Genomic DNA, 21,360 nt, shown 5'->3' on the forward strand with positions numbered 1-21,360 from the left:
AAAGTTTAATTCAATTTTATTTTCCACTTGAACAGGTTTCAAATGATACATCATGCAGTCTGCCAGTGTATCCATACATCTTTAATAGAGAGTATTTTTGAACTAAGGTTAGAAGATTTAACTCCAAGGAAGGGTGTAAGGGGAGGTGGGGGAGGAGGTTCAGATCTGCTATTAAGAGTTTAATACATTACAGCATCATTTGATGCAATCACAATTTTTCCCCTTACCACCAAAATGTGTCCACAATTTAATTTTTCCTAAAATGAACACTACTGTAATGATACATAGAGCCCAGAGAATACACATCTGCAGTACACATTACACACTTTACAAACTAGACAGTTTAATTCTACAGAATACCTCAATCCCCTCAATAATTCTCCCACAATGAAAAGTGTTTCAAATTGACAAAACTGTTTATGAGCAAGACAGAAATTTGCAGTGGTGTTCCTTTCTGTATTTGTTTAGCACACTTTGTTTTCCAATGCATTTTCAGTCCTTAGTCATTAGAGCTAAATATCAAAGCAAGGGTGAATTAAGATTATCCTGCTAGTCTGATTCCATGGTTCCCTCTGTCCTCAAAATTGGGTCTCTACTTTCTTTCAAAAAATTATTTTTTGAGTTTTCCTCTCTTCACTCCAATGAGGAGAGGTACATTAATACACCTGAAAGGTGCAAGCCTGAAGCCACAATGCTCCATCCTTTCACAAGTGCAATTCTGAAACAGATTTAACTTAATCTGAGATTTGTTAATATTTGAAGAGAAGTGTCAAAGATAAAATTGTTTAACATAATGTTTTTCAGTAGACATATGTATTCATCCAATGGGTAACAGAACAAAAACAGTAAAAAAAAAAAAAAAAGTCAGAAGACTGTAGTGGGCAGACTATGATACAGTTAAAATCCATTTTAAAAACCTTCTAATGCATTCAGGATAATCCAATCTCACCCGTTTGGTGAAACACAACACTTAGAATCACATATCAGTCGAAATTTTTTGAGCTTTTAAACTGTTCCTTACTTTCAGGGAAAAAAAAAATATTTTAGCTAATAAAAAATGAATTCAAGGATAAATACAACTTAAGAACTCATCAGTTACAGAAACACAACTGAGCAGCAACACAATATTGATCAATAGCAAAAAAATGCATATTTTACTTTCATATTGTAAACATTTTCTGTCCATAAACAGCATTTCCAGTTTTACTAAAACGTGTCCTTTTGTGCATGAAATTTTAGCTATGAAGTTAAATCTAAACTATTTAAACAACAATCTTTGTCAGTTAACTAAAAAAAAACTATCTACAATAAATATAAAATGCAATATTCAGGGAGAAAAGGAAGAATGAAATACTATTAAATAGGATAAAATAGTAAATTACAGGCCTTTGAGCTCTGCGTAGCAGAGATGTGATTTTCACTTCTTTGTATAAAATGTGCAAGATACTATGGAAGTGGTTAAAAAAAGCTAAACAGAAACTGAAGAGTATGAAATTAAACCTCAACTAAAATAGTTTCATTGAACAAAGTTTTTAAAGCAGAATAAGTTATATTGATGCAGTAATTAGATCAAATTATGTAAACAGTGGGTACATCTACATGTGCATTTTAATGTGCAATAGACTACTGCGCATTAAAGCATCACATAAACTCTGACATTACACTAATAACTGTGACATTTATTGCACTTTAATGCACAGTAAAAGAGTCTACTGCGCATTAAGCATCACTGAAGTGTGCAAATGCGCTACTTTGCATTAACACTACCTGATGCATATTAATTTAGTACCTCATGTTGAAGGTACTAAGTTTAATGCATATTAGAAAAGGCATATTAATGCATATGTAGGCGCGCCCAACAACTCTTTCTTTTAGAATTATGGTATAACATACCCCTTAAGCATTTCAGTGATAGAAAGTCATCCTATAGTCATAATTTTAAAAATTAGCTTGGAGGCACTTAAGTGATCTAAGCTAGATGAACTGACTGGCTGATCAGCACTAACAAGATTATTAAGAGGCATCAAAGCTAATTTATCAATGACTCTCAAGATAACTGTCTAAACTGTTATGTATAATTGAAAGGTTTTATTTTTGTTCTGATGTACGTGAAGACCACATAATTTTTTGAACTAGAGCTACACTTAAAAATTGGTCAGTGACAGATTTCAAATCAAGAACATGGGACCAAATTTATTCTATAGCATTCAAGCTATATATAGTTCAGAATGAGGAAATAATACAAAAATGTTTGATGTCTAATAAAACAACGGCAATTAATAGTTGATACTCCTCTCTAAGACAACTGTTTTAGAAATAAAACAAAAGGAAACTAGGTGCTTTATTCAGAATACACATTTAAGCTGTGAACAGTGATAGGGTGGGACAGAGTGGCTTTGAATTAGTATCATTGTTAGAGACTGCATATGGCAAATTCACAGTTCATTTTCCTGGCAATGCATATGCACAGTAAGAAAAATTAAAGGATTATGAAACTTGGAAATACATAATAAATTAAACAAATGCAACTTTTCAATCTTTATTAAATATTTTTAACAAAAATGCTCCCAAAAATAGTGCAACATTAAAAAAAAATAAATTAAAACCCATTTCTTTTGCTACAGTTGAAAGATTCCAGATAACTTCTTTAGAAAAAAAATCTGAAGTCAATTCATAACGTTCAGATATATTCTATGGCAGTTAAATGTTTGTAATATGTCTACCAGCAGAACATATTCAGAATCCAAAAACTAACTCTAAAATTAAATAAAAGCAAACAGCAGCAAAACAAGACTAAAGGGTACACTCTGCTTTAGTCTCTGTGAAATCCATCCTGCTTTTAAGACATAATATAGCTCAAAATGCCTATGTGAAACAAAAGCAGTTGATATCCAAAACAAGTGGTTTGACTTTTGCCTGCCAGCCTAACTTTTCCATAATTCTTTCAATGCCCTCTGCTGAGAAGATGGAAACCTCTTATCTGGCACTATAGGAGAAACCAAGAAAGGCAAGTAGTCTCATCATCATTTGAATGAGCTAAAAATATATTGCCCATTAACAGACTTGCATATTGTCAAGTTCTAATACATACATACATTCTTTGCTTCTTGCAATGTGCTCTTTTAAGACATGTCATTTTCCTAAATTCTCTTTGCACAGCACAGTTCAGGTACATACCCTTTCCTCCCTTTTAAGCCCTCAATAGATCTCTTTAGGTGCTCAGCTGCTAGGTCCCATTTCTGAATTCCAACAGGAACAGATCAGGGCTTGTCAAAAGTGGTGGGGAGAGGTGGCATACCTGTCACCTTTTCCAATACAAGATTTTTGCAGCATTCTGAAAGCTTTCAGGAGTCCATAATGAACAATGCTTACAAACACAGGGCTAGCCATCAAACCAAGGGAAATCCCCTCATCAGAAGTAGAATTACAAGCAGATCAGATGTTACATTTTAAGATAGTTCACAAACACGTATTCATGTGACCACTGAACTTCAAAACCTAGATCTAAACTAACAGATTTCTCTTCATTCCATAGTTTGATCTTTAACAAGTCCCGTACTAATGTTATTATACAGTTCCAGAGATTTTACCAGGATATTACAAATGCTTCTTTGGGGAAATTTATTTCTGAAAATGTTAAGTGTTAAAATTATTTCAAACCATATAGCAGCACGTTTTCTTCCCCTAAAAATATAAAATAATATGTATATTATACAGTAAATCAGGCATGACGGAACACAATCACCTGCCTTCGATGGCACTTGGTTGCTGAATGATTGATTCTTTGCTGTCAGAAGTCAGGATTTACTGATGCAATTGAGTACTTCAAAAAAGCATCAATACCAGCATAGAGGCCCCAGCCTAACCAGCGCCAAGAGGTCAAATGCAGTCAGTGAAAGATTTGGAATGGCAGACCTTCTATAGTTACACAGATGGATATGTTAACTACATTGTACGTAGTTCTGAAGAAGAGTGGAGTGGAACACATCTGTACACATGAAGATTCTACAAAGCTCAAAATATTTGAAACCTGGTACACTGCCGATGACTGTGAAAAGCTCATGTTGAATAGAATGCAGATCAGGTTGAAGAAAAAAAAGTCAGTGAATTAATGACAGTCTTTAACATGCTAAGTGGAGTCTGACCTGCCAAAAGAGAATAAGAAGAAACAAAGTTAGTGAACATCTAGGTCAGAAAGTGAATATTTCTGAATCCCCAATCCTGTAAACACTTTGCACTGTACACCTGATAAATGTTAAACATGTAAGTAGCTCCAGTAACAGCAGTGGAACTTTTCATATACTGAAAAGGGAGTGCTCTTCTAAGCATTCACGGAACCAGGGCCTTAGTGGTATGGGCTGGGGACAGAAAATTTCAATCTTACCCATTTTTAAAGGTTAAAAATGGCAACACATGGCACAGTAAAATATATATAAACATATATGTAATTTAATAATCATAGTGAAATACATGCTTTACTATCTGATATACAGCATAGTTCCCTTATTTAAGTGCGTTCTATTGCAATATTAAAAAAATCACAACATATTTAATTGTTTTTTTCCTCTTCCCTTCCAACCTTTTACTGGGAGTTTTCTCCACTGCTAGGTACAAGAATATCATAACTCTCAACAATGGAACATTTCAGAACACAATATATTTAAAGGGCTATTTAATTAGCTGTAAAATATTTATCAAAGACATTCCTCCAAATCATATCTAGTAAGAAACATATAACTGTATTCAAGTTTTCAACTACAACATTACCATGTTCAATGTTCAGAGAAAACTGCTCCTGGCTAAAATAACTGAATTTGAGAAAGTCTTGTTGCCAAGAAATCCATTTAGTCACTTCTATTCTAAGATTATTTTATATATTAAATACATCTAATCAGTCAAAATTAATTAAATTAAAAAAAAACTGGAGCCCACCACTCTTTTTATTTGTGCTGTCAATACCAAAACACTGTCAACCTTTTAACAAAGTTACTTTGAAATAAATGCAGAGACAGCAGCTCAGCTTCTGGTCATCTTGCTTCTTAATACTTTCAAGCTATACAGGGTAGTTTTTAATGTCATGTGTTTTATTGGTTGGATTCAATAGTTTTCCAGCTTACATAAGAATGGGGAGGTGCTGGGAACATACCAAAGGTTTAGCACTGGGGCAGGGCAGAAAGGCACATGATTAGTGTGTGTTTACACAGCATTTTTCATGTATACAGATCCAAATGCAAGTTGCCTTAATAATTTCAGCAGACCATGGAGTAGCATTACTTTTACTGTGTTTATATTTCCATTTCATTTCATCCTACCTCTTACCAAATAAGATGTCAAGCAAGTTTCAGCAAATACTCAGCAAAGATAGGGAGGGGCAGGGAACCAGCTTCCCTGAAGTTGGAAACATGAAGGTATCAAGAAGCTGACAATTTTCAATTTATAGGTTTCCTTTCTTGCCTGCTGAGTTATGTGGCTGCTATTTCTATACAACATGTAGGCATAGCAATCATGCCAGCTTGTTTATTGGTAAATCAGTATTTGGATAAAGTTAACCAGCTCAGTATTCTCAAGTAGTATCATTAAGAGTATTCAACAGCACACCCAGAAGTTTAATACATTTATGTCCCTTAAATAAGGTCCTTTGCAAGACAGGATTATAAATCACCTTCCCCACATTGTCCTGCAGGCACCAGAATCCTGAGCAGCACCAGAGCTCTGTTTAGCATCACTTTGTGCCTCCCTGATCTCTGGGGTGGCAGGACTAAATCAAGCCATAGATATAACGTAGAGGCGCACCAGTATATCAGTCCATATCATATTGGCACCTATAAAAGGAAAACTGACATCATCAGCAATCAGCCTTTTTGGGCCAGTGTAGCCAATGTCACCAATAAATGCTGCGTGCATGTGCACAGCTGCAGCATGAACACAGCCTGGAATGCAGCCTGACAGCTTGGAGACTGGCATCTGGCCAGTAAGTCTGTGGGGGGAAAGGACATGGAGGAGGGAAGGGCCATGGGGGGACAGATTGAGGCTCCTATGGTGAGGGAGGGAGTGGGGCTGGGGCAGGGGCAGGGTGCAGGACCGAGCTGCAAGCACAGGGGGTGAGGGGGCATGGGGAGGGTGGCAGCTCTCTACCACTGCTCACACCCCTAGGGGAGGCATTGGGAGCATGTGCCCCCCAGATTTGTGTGTGGGGTAAGGGCGGGCTGCCTGCTATGGGCTCAGAGCCAGGGGCTGTGCTAGCTTCTTCCCAGCAGGGGTCTGAGCCAGGGCTGCGCTCAGGGAAGGTGGGCAGCAAATTTACCATTGCCACAGGACAGTCCTCCCTCCCAGTGCTGCCATCACCTGCCCCACCACTGCTCACCCCGAGCACAGCCCTGAGACCACCCCAGCTCCTCAGCTCTGAGCCTGCCCTCACCCCGTGCACAAATCCAGGGGGGCATAAGTAGCAATGGGGAACTGCCCACCAGACAAGCTGCCCACAGATCTTTCCCATGCCCCACCTCGGCTGGGCAGCACCTGCTCCTCCCCTGCCCCACTCCCTCTCTCACCATGGGGATCTCAATCTGCTCTCCCCCACAGACTTATCAGCTGGATGCTGCTCTACAAACTGCCGGGCTGCATATCGGCTATCAGACAGGTATTGGCCAAGATGGCTGGTTAATAATCAGCCATCCGTATCGTTCAAAAAAAATGTTGGTGCACCCCTAGTATAATGGGAGCAGCCTCAAGAATGCTCTCAAGTATGTCTAAAATCTCAAAAAGCCACAACGTAGACCAGGTAACTAAAGTGTAGCATCATTCCAGGTACACTAGGGTTACCATATATGTGGGTTTTCCTGGACGTATCCTCTTTTTGGGTCCTCCCATCTTGGTCCAGGCAGTTTTTTAAAATATCAACAAATGTCTGGGATTTTGCTCTGCTAAGCATCGAAGTTTTCCCCAGCACTTCCGGGTTTGCCCTAGCAAGGAGCTGCTTGGAGCCAGGGGGAGCTGGAGGAGGGCGATTGGAGGCAGGGGGCATCATGTGCATCTCATGCACACATGTGGCTGGCATGCAGCAAGGCAGGGTGATTGGAGCAGCCCCAGCAGCTGCATGTAGGTAAGTCTATGAGGGGTGTGAGTTGGAGGGCCCAGGCTTGGGGACTGTCCAGGGGGCTGTGTGTGTGTGGGTGTATGGCAGGGTGTGTAGAAGGGATGAGTGTGTGAGGGGGGGTGGTGCCTGCTGGCACTAGGGGAAGCTGTCCGGATGCTGGGGCTGCAGCAGAGCCCCTCCAGCAGGGGAAGGGGGTGGAGGATAGCAGAGAGCTCTGTGGCCCAGCCCCCTTAGTTCTCAGGGGCAGGACAGCAAGGAGATGCTGCAGGGCTGGGGGGAATAGGGGGCTGCGGGTCAGGAGTGAGGGGCACTGGCAGGGCTGGGGCAGCTGTGGTTTGGGAGTGAGAAGCCCCAGGGGGGTCAGGGGACTGTGGGTCAGGAGTGCGGGGCACAGGCAGTGCCAGGGGGCTGCAGGTTAGGAGTGAGAGGCACCAGCATGGTCGGGGGAGGGGGGGGCTGTGGCTTGGGAGTGGGGGGCAGAAGCAGGGTACCAACATATCACTGCCCCCTCACAATCATATTACATCCCCTCCCCAACAGGGCAGGAGCAGGGCACAGGCATATAACTGCCCCCCACAATCATATTACACGCCCTCTTTTTTTGAAACTGGAAATATGGTAACCCTAACTGGTATACCCACTCACATCCTTCTTCCTGCCTGCCCCCCCATGCTCACATCTCCTCCTCTAGCTCAAGAGGGTATGCTGTGTACACAAAGGAATTTGCTTGGTATTCCTCCACACTTGTGAAATCCCAGATGGACATTTAATTTAGCTTTCTAAGAGCTTTGTTACACATTGCACTTTGAGCTACTCAAATGTTGATCATGTTAGTGCTAGCTTGAGTTTGAAGCAGTCACAGCTTAAGGCTAAAAACCTTCTGTCTGCACAGCTGCGACTTGCCACTAGAAGGCTGGCAAACAGGGGCCTAACTAGGAGCTACAGCTGCGACTTGCCACTACAGGGCTGGTGAGCCCAGATAGGCTTCTAACCCTGCTCTAGGTGTGTGTGTGTTGAGGGGGGAGTATAAGAGATAGGTTGGCAGGGGGCAGGAACATGAAGCTGGGAGGCAGAGAGTTAATGGGTAGGGATGGATAGTGAAATGAGAGGTGGAAAGGAAATGGGGGTGGAGGAAGGGTGGTGAAATGAAGGAAATCAGACACTGGTAAAAAATTTTAAAAAATGAAGAGGAAATAAATTAAAGAAGGTCTTATGTTTTAATAAACTGGGATTTGGGATCTAGGTGTGGGAGATGCTGGTCATGCTTCCTGGGGTGGCTGGGAGGTGGCAGTGGCGAGAGAAGATATTTTGGGGGCAGCTACTGCTTCTTCTCCAAGAAGGAACCCCAGATCATGGGGACCTGATCCAGCCCCCTACCTTCCTCCTCCTGCACCCCCGCTAGATGCCATTCCTGGAAAAGTCCATGCACTGCAATCTGCCTAGCTGCCATGTGTTTTGCAGGCTGTTTGCATGGGGTTGCTCCCCTGAGGGTGGGAAGGTCATACCCCCTGGGGGCAGGGGTGGGAGTTGGCTTGGTGCTAGCACCATCCCTTGGGCAGTAGAGTTCAGAGGGTAGAACAGGAGGGTGGGGGAGGGGACACTGCATCCTGGGGCTCTGGAAGACTGCAACTTGGGCAGCTCATCTGTAGGGAGAGGCCACACATTAATGGAACACAAGATGGGTAATGCCAATCAGAATATACCTGTCCTACAGTGGTATAACTTTAAACTGCCTGAAGTGTGCTTAAAACTAGTTTCTGGTGTTAATGTGTGGACAATCCAGGGGTTAAGAGCTCCAGGAGCTGTCTAAAAATGCATGTGTAACAAGGCCCTAGATGGGCTCAACTGTAGCACCCACATGGTACAAAGGAGCTAGGAAGTTTCTGGATCTTGTTCTAGTTTCTGATCATGGGTTGTAACTTAACACATAACACTTACATGCATACCAGTTAACGGTATAATTCTGCGTAACGGAATGCTTGTCCAAATTTGTTGTCTTGTCTAACATTTATAAGCTGTTGCTTATGAAAGCTTATACCTCTCTGAATTAGTGTACAAGGTGCCACTTTGCCCTGCCTTCTGCCTCATTGTACCAAACATGCTAGCTGTATATCAGTTAAGTGCCTAAACAACTTGGGTTTAGGCACAGGGTTTCTTCATCTCCAGTTTCTTTTTTAACTTAATTGTACTTTGATTAATTGCACAGCAGCTGTATTAACGTTAACTGAACCAGAAACAATGAAAGGGAAACAGATGTCAAAGGGCTCCTATTAGAAGTCTCAATAGTAACAATAGCCCTTCAGGTTCACAGCTGCTTCCTCACCTCATTTTCAAGGCTTCTAGTAGCAACCTGGAGGCTCTTAACAGAAGCCTTGACAATGAAGGGAGATAGTTTCAGAGCTTCTAACACCAGAGTACTAAAAATGCTGTGCAGGTAAAAAGCATTACTACCAGTCCTATAATCTTAGCAACCATGAAACTCCCCTCTGTTTCAACATTTTTAACAGCAGCTCCAATAGCAATTATTAAAAAACTACTGAAATCCTTCCCATGATGTACTTTCCCCAAAAATTCAAAATTTTAAAATTCTAAGGCCTCTGACATATGTTATATTTAAGACCTGATTATGGTTAATTACATCTTAAGCACTGACCTGGCCACATGTTCAATTAATGGTATGACTGAATGAGAAATAAGCCACAAAGTTATTACACAGAACACATGTAATAACTTTTGGTTCCTATCATGGCTTTAAAAGAACATGTGGCCAGTGCCCAGTCTCTAGGGCAGGGGTTGTCAACCAGGAGTAGCGTACCCCCAGAGGTACTTTGAAAGGTCCCAGGGGCACACAAGGGCAGGCAGAGATGGAGAGCTGCCACCTCGTGCTGCTGCCTCACCGGAGCAGGGCCAGGGCAAGGTGAGGGCAGCAGTGCCCCTCTGAGGGTCAAACAGGTGCCGGCTGACCAGGCAGACACAGGGAGAGAAGCTTGCAACGTGGCAGCCGCTGCCATCCACCACCCCATGCCGCTGCTCCGTGCGGCCACCCCTCACCCCTGCTCTTCAACTGGCTGCTGCTACCCCCTTCCCCCACTCCTCGACCAGCTGCCAGAAGTACGCTGATCAAAGAAGGTTGAAAACCCCTGCTCTAGAGCACATGGGAGCTTTTCAAGCCTCCTGTGTGCTGCAGAGGCCGGAAGCACATCTCAGTTGATTGGGGTTCCCAGCCAGGAGGGCACAGGGAGCCAAGCTTGCTACTTGCTGGTGCAAGGGAGGCCCAGATTGGACTCTCTTGCACCAGTAATATGGTGCAATGTGATATGATGCAGGATGCCACATTTAGGCTTCCTGTCATGCATGTGCGCCATGGCAGGAAGCACAATTGTTGGGATCCTGCATCAGATCCCACTGCACCTTTCCTTTACATCTGTTGGCGTCCTAAGAACTCGACCGTGATTCCAAAAATTTTGACCAGCTTTAGTTAATCTGCTCTGAGTTTGCAATTATGTGAATTCGTTCAAAACTAGCTTGGTAACCATGTAACTTGATGTAAAACATTTAGAATACCTGAGGTTCCATTAAACACTGGCACTCAGGTGACAGCTCAAAATGGAGACACCCTGCTTTAATGTAAAGTGGGCTTTAGACTGATACTTCTCTCTGAAGTGAGCCATAGCAATGGCAATCCCCACTTTACATCAATCCATGGAAGTCTGTAATGATGCAACAACTTCAGTGCAGTTACACTTTTGCAGATTTCCTACAGGCAGATAGGGCCTAAGATTTAATTTTGCAGTGATTCTTATAAAACATGTGACAACAGCTTGGTTTCCTGAGACTGTATCTTCCTTCACCACTTTTTTCTGTTACCTTATTGTCTACATTCCCCAAAGATATTTTTCTTTTCATCTGCTGTCTTGTCATATGCAAATCACCTTGAAGGAGGAGCCATCTTTTATTATACATACATAGGACAAAGGAAGTCCTATAAGATGGTCAAAGTCTTGACAGAACAGCCTCATGTCTTTGTCCAGATCTAACTTTAAGCCTTTTCCTGCACAGATTTGGGCAGGCGCCCATGGACCTAGCAGAAACAGCAGAAGTAGCACTGACTATTCCCAACAAACACTATGCTCTTCTTTGAATAAATTCCCATCCACTGACCAGACTAACTGCAATCAATGGTTATCATCTTCAGTGTCCAATGATCAGTGGTCTCTTCAAGAAATGTTTGTCCTGGTGCTGCAAACAAAAAGCCAGCCTGCATATATATACAGTAGACAGATCTCAACCAGTCTCACAACTACCAGCTCTAGCTCAGTATGCAAAAGCCATTATACATCTGTATAAGTTAGGTGGATGGGTCATTATCCCATTTCAACATTTCAAATGTGTATTTGGCAGCCATAGACAGGAACTGCAGAAGTACAGCTGCAATTTCAGAGGCTACCTTTGACAGCCTGGCCTGTACTTTCAGGGCTAAAGAATGTGTGCCTTCACTTAAAAATACTCTAGTAAAGCAACATCTTTTTGATTGGCTTCCCCCGCCCCCATCTCCTCTTAACAAGTATTTAGTCCTAATCAGAAGTACAATGGAATCACACAGAAAACCAAAGTTAAATTTAATTGTTTACAGTTAAGTGGAATGAAATGCATCACTATGTGCAAACTGCAGTCCATGTTACACTGGCACTTAGGTCTAAAATCAACTCCATCTTTAGACACAGTTTTGAAAATGGCACAGATTCGAACATCTGAATTGTTTGAGAAATTCCAGCCCCTAATTTGAAGGCTAGCTGATTGTGCCATTTATTATTTTCTTTTCATGCACTGGTTGGATGGTTTCTTAAAGGTGCACACAGTTCATGCACAGTTTACTTTCCCAGACCAGTTGTCGCTATGTGTTTTAAAACATCTTCTACATCTCTTTCTGTATACTTTTCCCTTTCTTCTTTCATAAAGATGACAATACACTAGGACAAAGAACAAATTATGGTATGGTTGCAGGTGAGACCAGAACAAGCAAAACTTCAGTTAAGAATGAACTAACACATGAAAAACCTCAGCAAAGCCTTGCCCAGTTCATCTGTAGCAGAAATATGCTACCTGTAGCCACAGGGCTGAAGGCAAACACAAGCAGCAAAAACAACCCACACAGGATAATAAAAGAAGGCATGTGCTGTGGTGGATGCTTTGCATGCACATATGACATGAAACATTCTTAGAAGCCACATAGCATCAAGAATGCTGGATGCCCAAAGGAAACAGCAGGCTGTCAAAAGAGAAACAAGAAGAGAGACATAAAAAAGTAAAAGAAGGGAGGTAAAACAAGCCAAGACTGTCATTGAGAAAGTAACCATCCAGGGCTTCCTACCCCCCACAGTGGGTAAGCATTTATTTTAATTGCTGTGACGTAACAAAGCAGCAAACTGCCTGCAATAATATTTTAATTAAAAAAAAGAATCAGAGGAATGCAGAACTTTGGGGAAATAGTTACAAAGAAAGCAATTCACATCTCAGAATACATTGCCAACCCAATCAGGAGGAGCCCTTTCAGTTAGAAAATTTCTCACTTGAAGCCCACACGATTGATGTCACATTACAGTTCTTCACTTGAAATGTCAAGACAGAGAAAAAAGCTGCAGATAAAGTGTTTGAAGAACACTGACTTCGACATCAGCATCAACACTGGAGTTAGCTACGTAGAACTAGCGTGCCATTCCCACAACAGTGCTGGCCCCAACACGCCCTTCCCATCACAGTTATGAGTCTGCGGAAAAAGGGGGAGGATTCAGATTGCCAGCCATGTCTAGCCTCTCTCAGAAGCTTATGCGTGAAACAGTTGCATACAAGAGAGACCTGGGAAAAACCTCCCACCAAGCTGCCATACCTGCCTCTGGTTATGAACAATTGTTTTTAAAAAAAAAAACATTTTCAGGCACACCGCTTGATTGCCCTCTGGTGGACAAAAATAGAAGACATTCCTAATTGCTAGGTAAACATTTTGGGCATTTATACACTAACCTTTGTCTGCTCCGATGCACCAAAAATCCAGCGCGTCACAGCAGACCCAATTAATCGAGTCCGCAGAGCATGTGAATAGACATGCCTGGTGCTGCATAGCATGCATTTGTATAAACGGCAAAATATGCATCAGCACGCAGAAAATGGCAATGACACGCTTTTGAACTAAAACACCTTTGATGCGTTTTAATTCAAAAGCGTGCCGCCACCATCTTCTCAGCGCTGACGCACATTTCGCCATTTATACAAAGCATGCACCACAGCACATGTATATGCACAAATGCCTTTTGTAACTAGCCCCTTCCCAAATGCATTTGACAAGATAATGAAAAAAAAAGAATCAATAAAAATGTATTAAGAGCAAACAATAACTGGGTAACCACAATCTAACCATGTAGAAAGAGATTCCTAGATGAGGAAAAGCCCTAAACTTAATCAAAGCTGTGTTACCTCTCAGCTCTGTGCTTCTGGGGAACCCTGGCACAGTACGCAGCCTGTCTGACTCACAAGGGACTCACCCCCTCCCCACCTCTGCCTGAGCAAGAACTGATTAGAGGAAAGACTTACAAAAGACAATGAAGATGCAGTAGGAACACCTGGGAACCTCAACTGGCTCAAGCTTTGCTGAATGGTGAGACCCCAACTCTTTCTCTCTCTCTGACTCCAGGAACCTGACTTCTGCTTTCTTACACCAGACACGGCTTTCTAAACCTGACGTTTGTTCTCTTACTCCAGGTACAGCTTTCTAAACCGGACTTTTGCTGATTGAACTTGAGCTAGACTTCCCCAAATACCCAACTGAAACTATGTAATACTGTAACTGTTTTATTTGTCTCTCTTGTATGGCTATTACTATTGGTACCATAAATTTATATACCTGGCAACAAATAAGTTTTATGGTCAAGCTGGTTGCTATACTCTCTCTCTGAACCTCACTTACTCTTCCTTCCCCTTGACCTCCCCATTTGCTCTGCAGCAACGCTTCTTTTACCTAAGCCAAAGATCCCTATAATGCCCAAAACTACGGTGGGGTCTGCTCATCAAGGGAGTTACTACTAGGACCACTGTGACAAGAGATTGGGACATGCTGAGTTTTGAGGCACATGAAGGTATCAGTTGAAAGTGCTGATCGGACCCAGTCTGCTCAGACGTACTCTGTTAGCATGTGAGTGTATGTGTGTCTAACTGCATTTATTATTGTCTTGCTGAAATAAGGGATAAACTGAGTTCAAAGCACATGAGGGTGTCAGCCTGTCAATACTGAATAACCCGGCCTGACTCAGATGCACTCTGTTAACCCGTGTGCTTGTGTCTGACTGCATTTTATTGTTGCCCTGATGAACTGAGTTCAAGGTATATGAGGGTGTTAGCTTATCAATGCTGAATAACCCGGGTTGGCTCAGGTATGCCCTGTTAATCTGTGTCTGTATGTCTGCTGACTGATTCAGTGGTTGGAGGAACCCAGCCCCATTGAAACCGAGTCCTGCAAGATAGCTCCATTGAGGGGGAAGACTTGCAGAAGGGAGAGATATGCCTCCATATAGAAACACAAGTAACACAAGCAGCACATTGATAGAATTACAGACCCCAGAAATGTACCATAATAAATGAGCACACCCCAAAGTGATGGGCAAATCTAGTAACAGCTGTGCAAGAGGTAAATGATTAGACAAAGCATAGAAAACTGAGAAGGGAACATTGAGAGTGAGAGAGCCGGTTAAAAGACTGCATTTCATAAACAGTGCAGCCAGAAGGGACAATTCTGATCATCTCACTGGAGCGCCTGCATGATGTAGATGGATGGTGCTCAACCTTTTGGCCCCATGAGCCAGATGAGTGATATGGGGTTGGGTCCATGGGCTGAATCAAACCCCACATGTCAGTATCCCGCCCTGTGCAGCTTTGGCTGGCCCCCTCATATTGCCCCGTACCACTTCCATCTGGAGAACAGGGTGGGGAGAAACAGCAGCAGCAGGGATGTGGTTTCCAGCTGCCTGGCTCCAATATCAGGCCATGGCCTGGAACCTGGGGCCTCGGACTGCCTGGTGCAGCTGCTCATCCCAGTCTGCTCCTCCTCAGCACCTCTCAGGTGGCAGAATCCTCCAGCTGGGCTTAGTCCCACACCCACTCCCTGCCACCAGCATGGCCAGCCAGGGTCAGCTGACCCTTCATCCCTTCCAATATAAACCCCTGGCCCAGAAGAGGAAGCATCTGGGCAACAAGGCTCAACCTTGTACCTAGGTTGCTACACTCTCAGTTTGTGTCTCTCCTGACTGATGGATTCTCTGGATACCTAACCCAGTTTGGCCATGGACCCCCATTTTGGCCTGACCCTTTGGCTCCCTGACCCAACTCTGGTTTGATTTCCTGGATACCTGACCTGGCCAGCTTCCTGATCTCATGCTCTACCCAACCCTCTGGATCTCTGACTCGATTTCCCAGACTGATCTTTGGCTACTGGCTTCTCCACACACAGACTCTGCACACTCCCCTCGGATCTTGGCTGCTTCTCCTGACACTGGGTGACCCCAGACCTCGCCACACATCCTCTGGCATGATGCCTGGCACAGCTCCTCACTGGCTGAAAGCTGCATCTGCACTATAGTCAGGAAGTTGCTGTGGCAAGAATGCAGCTCTCAATTGCTTGGTCCCAGTATGGACACAGGCAAGTTCCCCACTGCTGACATGAGTTGAACCAGAGACAGACTTACAGATTGGTAAATCTGCGGCTTGTTAAAGGTTGCTGGCTGCCTATGTGAACTGTACAGCCTCCCTGAATTAGTTCCTACTTCAAGTCCAATAACTGTATTTGAAAAAGAGTACATGCTGTATTTTCTCACATATAACACACCCCAGGATATAACACACGCCATGTTTTCAAATGGCAAAACAAAGGAAAAACAATCCTTCCTTGTATTAAATAACTGAGTAGCAGCAGCCAGGGAGCCAAACCTGCTGTGTTCTGCTCTCTGGAGGGCTGGAGATTTTACTTTCAGTTTCACCTGCGAGTGTGGTAGAACTTACTTTAACTGTATTTCTTGCATGAAATGTACATAAAATGTGCACCCCAATTTCCAGCAGGTGGTTTTGGGAAGAGGTTATGTGTTGCATACAACAAAATATGGTATTTAAAAATGCCCTCATGAGGAAGTATCCTCCACAAACCTAGGTAAGTTGCTTTAATTATTATCTTTATAATTAAAAAATGCCTTTTTCTAGTCTGAATATGGGTGAACACAGAATACAAAAAATAACCCTGTATGCTTGAGCTTCTTGGCTACAGCAGACAAAGACAACCTAGAATCTCTTGCATGGGGGAGAAGATCAAGCTCTTTCTGAAGACTAGAGAGACAGTTAGCTATGTTAGTCTGAAGTCCGGCATAAAGCAGGGCAGGGTGACACCTTAAAGGCTAAAGGTGTCCCTTTTGAATATTTTTTTCTTTCCTTTAAAAAAAAAAAAAATCTCACAGACATTTAAAAATACTTCATAACACGCATTAAACAAAAAATCCACTTTCAGGCTTAAAATAAATATTCGTTTTGAAATTTAAGCTAATTAGACCCCTGCCCACTGTGCATTTAGGACAAGTGGATGATCACAGGACAACGCCAAGTGAAAAAATGAACCTGAACTCACGTATTGTTTATTTCACATTATGGTAGTAGCTGGAGTTTGACAACCCTCCTCCTCCTCCTCGGATGGCATGAACAGCTGTCGGAGAAGATGCTGGGTAATGGCCAGGGCGGATAGGTTTGGCTGAAAGGTGAAAATTAAATCAAACAAAGTTCAATGTTCAACCAGAAATTCAATCGTATAATTACATTCTTTTAAAAAAAGGAATTGTTAGGGTATTTCTCGGGGATGTATTTGGTAGCTGCGTCGGTCTGAGACCAAAAGAAATGCAAAAATCTAGAATTCTTGGTTCAGAGATGATACCTTTTATTACAGCAACTGAGAAATTTTTCAGTTGGTCTAATAAAAGGTATCATCTCTGAACCAAGCGTTCTAGATTTTTTGCATTTCTAAGGTATTTCTCAAAATCTATCCAACAGTTCAGTCCAAATTCTGGCTGTGAGTATAACATCCTCATCCTGCCAACTGTTCCATATGGCTCAGGTGACCACTAGCACCTGTTTCTGTGAACATCCTTATGTAGAACCATCTCAGACATTTTACTTCTCCAAAGGGTGGGGTTTCTCTTCAAGGCAGAGGTGAGTAGGACTATATAGTAACCACTTCCCAGTTTGGCCAACTATATATTTACTTACATATGTGGGCTATGTCCAGTTTCCTCAAATGACTATACTCCTTATATCAGTCCAGAGTTAAATGAGAAGCAACTGGTAGTGACTTTCAAGAAGAGGCAATATGAGGCGGGTAACTGTATGTATTGCCTGATGCCCACATCCTAAGTTTTCAAATGTGAGTATTTAACTTATACGATCCAAAAATATGACACTTCCACCAGCATTGCTCCACCAGGTCAGCTACACAATACACTTTAGACACTTCATGTCTGCATGCACAGCCTTTTTACAATTAAAAATTGTGCCATATGAACAGGATGCACCAGCTCCATGTGAAGTATACAGCAACATTTCATTTTGTAGCTTAAACTAAAGCATATAATGAAATGAAGAGAAAGGGAAGAATGAGTCCAAGGTCAGAAGGACCAAAGAGGGACAGAAAAAGAAAGGGTAGCTTAAGGTTGGTCATTAGAGCACATGAGATGTATTGGGCTTCCTATTAACAACAGAGGAGCTTTATCTTTCAGAGACAATATCATGGTTCCATAAAAGACTGCTTGTAAAACAGACAGTCAATAGTTTTCCATACTGTCTGCTATCACAGACCTTTGTGTGAGAAGAAAAATTCATTAAGTTAGCAACACAAGCACCCTTCTGCTCCCTGTCCTTACCAATTTGAGCAGTGTGCGCTCTTCTTGCCATATTTTTGGCTCTTACAGCCTCCTTTATACGATCTACTTCCTGCTGGTATCGTTTGCGGTCTCGCATGGCGTTCTCCTTGGCTTCCTTCAGTGCACTCTCCAAGGCCTTAACTCTTTCTGCCGTAGCTCGAAGTCGTTTTTCCAGCTTAGGAAGCTCACAACGAAGATCTGCATTATCACGTACCAGCTATGGGTACGAATAAAGGAAAAATAATATTAACTCCAAGGAATCCCTCTGCACAAAACACATGGTCTATTAGAGAAGCCTGCTTATGGAAAGTCCTAAATCCATAGGTTTCTATAGAAATAATCCTAAACATATATAGGAGATCTCTTTTTAACTACCCTAGGCATTTTTGTAATAGAGATAATTTTCAGTGAGGATTATAGGATCATTGGAAAATATGGTTAGAAGGGACCTCACAAGGTCATCTAGTCCAACCCCCTGCTCAAGGCAGGATCATCCAAAACTAAATCATCCCAGCCAAGTGTCTATCCAACGTGCTCTTGAAAATTTCCAGAGAGAGTTCATAGCTACCACTACCTCTAGGTAGCCTATTCCTATGCTTGATCACCCTCACAGTTAGAAAGTTTCTCTTAATCTCCAACTAAAATTTCCTCTGCTGCTCCTAGTCCTGTCCCCTACAATGACAGAGAAAAGCTTATCTCTATCTTTCTTTAATTGCTCTTCAGGTATTTGAAGACTGTTACCAAATACTACCCCCATCCCCAGTCTGCTCTTCTCCAAGCTAAATAACCTTAGCTCTTTCCACCTTTCCTCATAAATCTTACTTCCCAGGCCTCTAATTTTTTTTGTTGCTCTGCTGGGCTCCTTCCTAACTGTCCACATCTTTCTTGAAGTATGGGGCCCAAAACTGGACACAGCACTTTAAGTAATACCTCACAACTGCTGAATAGAGCAGAAAAATCACTACTTTTCATTTGCAAATTAATTTACTAGGTTGGTTTAGGTGCTCTGAAGAGAGAACTACCTATTCCATCATATTAAATTACATAAGACTCATCCAAAAACAGCAAGGTCTTCAGTACAAATACTGAAGCTAAAAAATATTCTGTTGAGATGACCACTCTCACAGATCTAATTGGAACTACACCAGAAGCTTAAGCTCAGGGACTTCCAAATATCTGAGCAATTCATTACTTAGAAACACACACAAACAGCAAGGGTATAAAAAGATGTTGTCTTTGTGGTGGGATCAGTGGTGTCAGGACACATCCCAGCACGGCAGGTCTGACAGATGGGCAGAGATGCACATCACCCAGGGCTGCTGTCCTGCAGGATCAGGCCTTTGCTACTCCCACGTGGGGAGTGAGGAAGCCCATGAGCCTGGCAAGGGGCCTGTTGTTGCACAAAATCCAGCCTCTGAAGTCTTGAGAGCACCTGCCCAAGGTGGCTGGAGAACATGGGCAGCCCAGAGCTGCCCAGTCTCACACCATAAGTAAGCAGGCATCCACCATAAAAAGGCAGCGCAAAACTTGAACCTGAAGAAAATAGTGTGATTTCTACCTCAAGTAGTGGCGAGTTTTCCAGGGTTTCTTTCCTTATTAATTTACTGATAATTCAATAAGAAAAACAAATTAATCATGTAATCATCATCTAGGGATCAAAATGGTTTATTTCAGTTTATCAGTCTATGCTAAGTGCCTAGAAAAATTTGCTGGTTCTGAAAGTACTGGGCAATTGGTCTATCAAGTATTTCTAAATGTGTTAGGACTCAAACTATTAGTAAGTTAATCACATTATTCTGGTTGACACCTTCCATCTCGATGCTATTTTTGCCCAGGTTTCTAAAGCAGCACTGGTTCCTAGTAACTGCATAATGATAAAGGTCATCTAAGTACCTGGATGAGAAACAGCAGCTAAAACATCTGAACTGAAGAGCAAAAGAAGCAAAATGTAAGTGGGATATGTTAAGGTTTAATAGTTCATGATATTTCAGTTAGAAATGAGCGCATTATACCATTGGCAAACTGAGAATGTTGCATATTGGACTTTAACTATTTTTAATCATTCAGTCTATTTATGCTTATTTTTTGATAATATTCCACGAATGAAAATAGCAAGCCTCAGAAACAACTGTTTTTTCAAGCCCTAAAATGCACAGCAAGGCTGAGAGATACAAATTTGAGAAAACTATGTGGATAATGTTACAGCAGCTGGCACAAATCAAATTAGAAGCACCATTTTCCATTCTGCAAACCGAATGCAAGAGCCTGGAACATATAATCACAAAGTGCTAAATATGAGAACCAGAAAGAATGAGTTTTTCAAAGCACAGCCTTCACAGAGAAAGGCAGGATTTAAAGTGCTTTATCCTCTTGTTCTCTCATTGTTTTTACCCAAACAAAAACCTCATCAAAGATAATGGCTATAAAGCCTGGTATTCCTTTGTTAACCCTCTGAAAACCATGGACATTTCAGGTATACAAGGAAAGCAAAAGTCAGCCCCCCTTAATTTCAATGAGAGTCGTGTATAGAATCCACTTGCAATATTACCTTTAGGAAACAAATCTGCCAAAAATTAACTTCAAAGTTTTAACAAAATCCACAACAGCTTGTCCAGATTCTTACAAGAAACAACAAGATGGAAATGTGCTACTTTTGTCTCATATGCTTCATCTTCATGCTGTTTTACTTATTAACCTGCCTTCAGCAATAACCTCTTGAACTCTGCCAGCATTACTAGTTGAAAACATGTCAGAGCTTCACTTCCAATTTCCTGTTATCTGTTTCTTTCAGAATTCAGTAAAGATTTATTTATATGTTTGTAATTCGTTGGTTTGTAGTTGCTGCTGAAAACTCCCAGCAAAAAAAATTAAACAATCAAGCAGTAATTATTTATATTGTTAGCCCTTGTAACACTGACAATCCAAAGGTATTTAACACCCTAGGAATCAACCAGCTTTGCGTGGTCCAATCACGCTGCTTAGAGCAAGTTACATCAACAAGGAGGGATAGATTTATAGCAAGGGACAGGGTCAATGTCAAGACTCTTTGGAAGAACCAGTCCTTATGTACACTGAAAACTTTACCTCTTCTCCTTCCTAACCCCCTGATGTTAGCTCCTAGCTTTCTTTCAAGGCTGCCAGAGGTCAAGAATCAATTTTGGGAAGGTAGGCCATATTTGGAAACCAGTGAAGAACCAAAAAGAATAGACACAAAATCAGCCACAAAGAAGAGCAGGAAGGAAACTGATGGGTATGTGCACTGAAGGGTAAGTGTATGCACACATAAAAGGTAGAAGTACACCAATACATCGGTCCATATCATAT

General features: G+C 42.0%; 1 protein-coding gene across 2 annotated transcripts in view; it reads right to left on the bottom strand.

The window, feature by feature from the left end:
* KIF5C (kinesin family member 5C) overlaps positions 1–21,360 on the bottom strand; it is a 168,781-nt gene continuing 147,421 nt past the window's right edge. For both annotated transcript variants that reach the window (XM_059727397.1, XM_059727396.1), the window contains exons 24-26: positions 18,037–18,253; positions 16,755–16,874; positions 1–4,145 (exon numbers count right to left, since the gene is read on the bottom strand). In XM_059727397.1, coding sequence (XP_059583380.1) covers positions 16,762–16,874; positions 18,037–18,253 — 330 coding nt within the window. In that variant the 3' untranslated portion in view covers positions 1–4,145; positions 16,755–16,761. The remainder of the gene's footprint in view (positions 4,146–16,754; positions 16,875–18,036; positions 18,254–21,360) is intronic.

Source organism: Alligator mississippiensis, chromosome 4, assembly GCF_030867095.1.
Source record: "Alligator mississippiensis isolate rAllMis1 chromosome 4, rAllMis1, whole genome shotgun sequence".
Lineage (NCBI taxonomy): Eukaryota > Metazoa > Chordata > Crocodylia > Alligatoridae > Alligator > Alligator mississippiensis.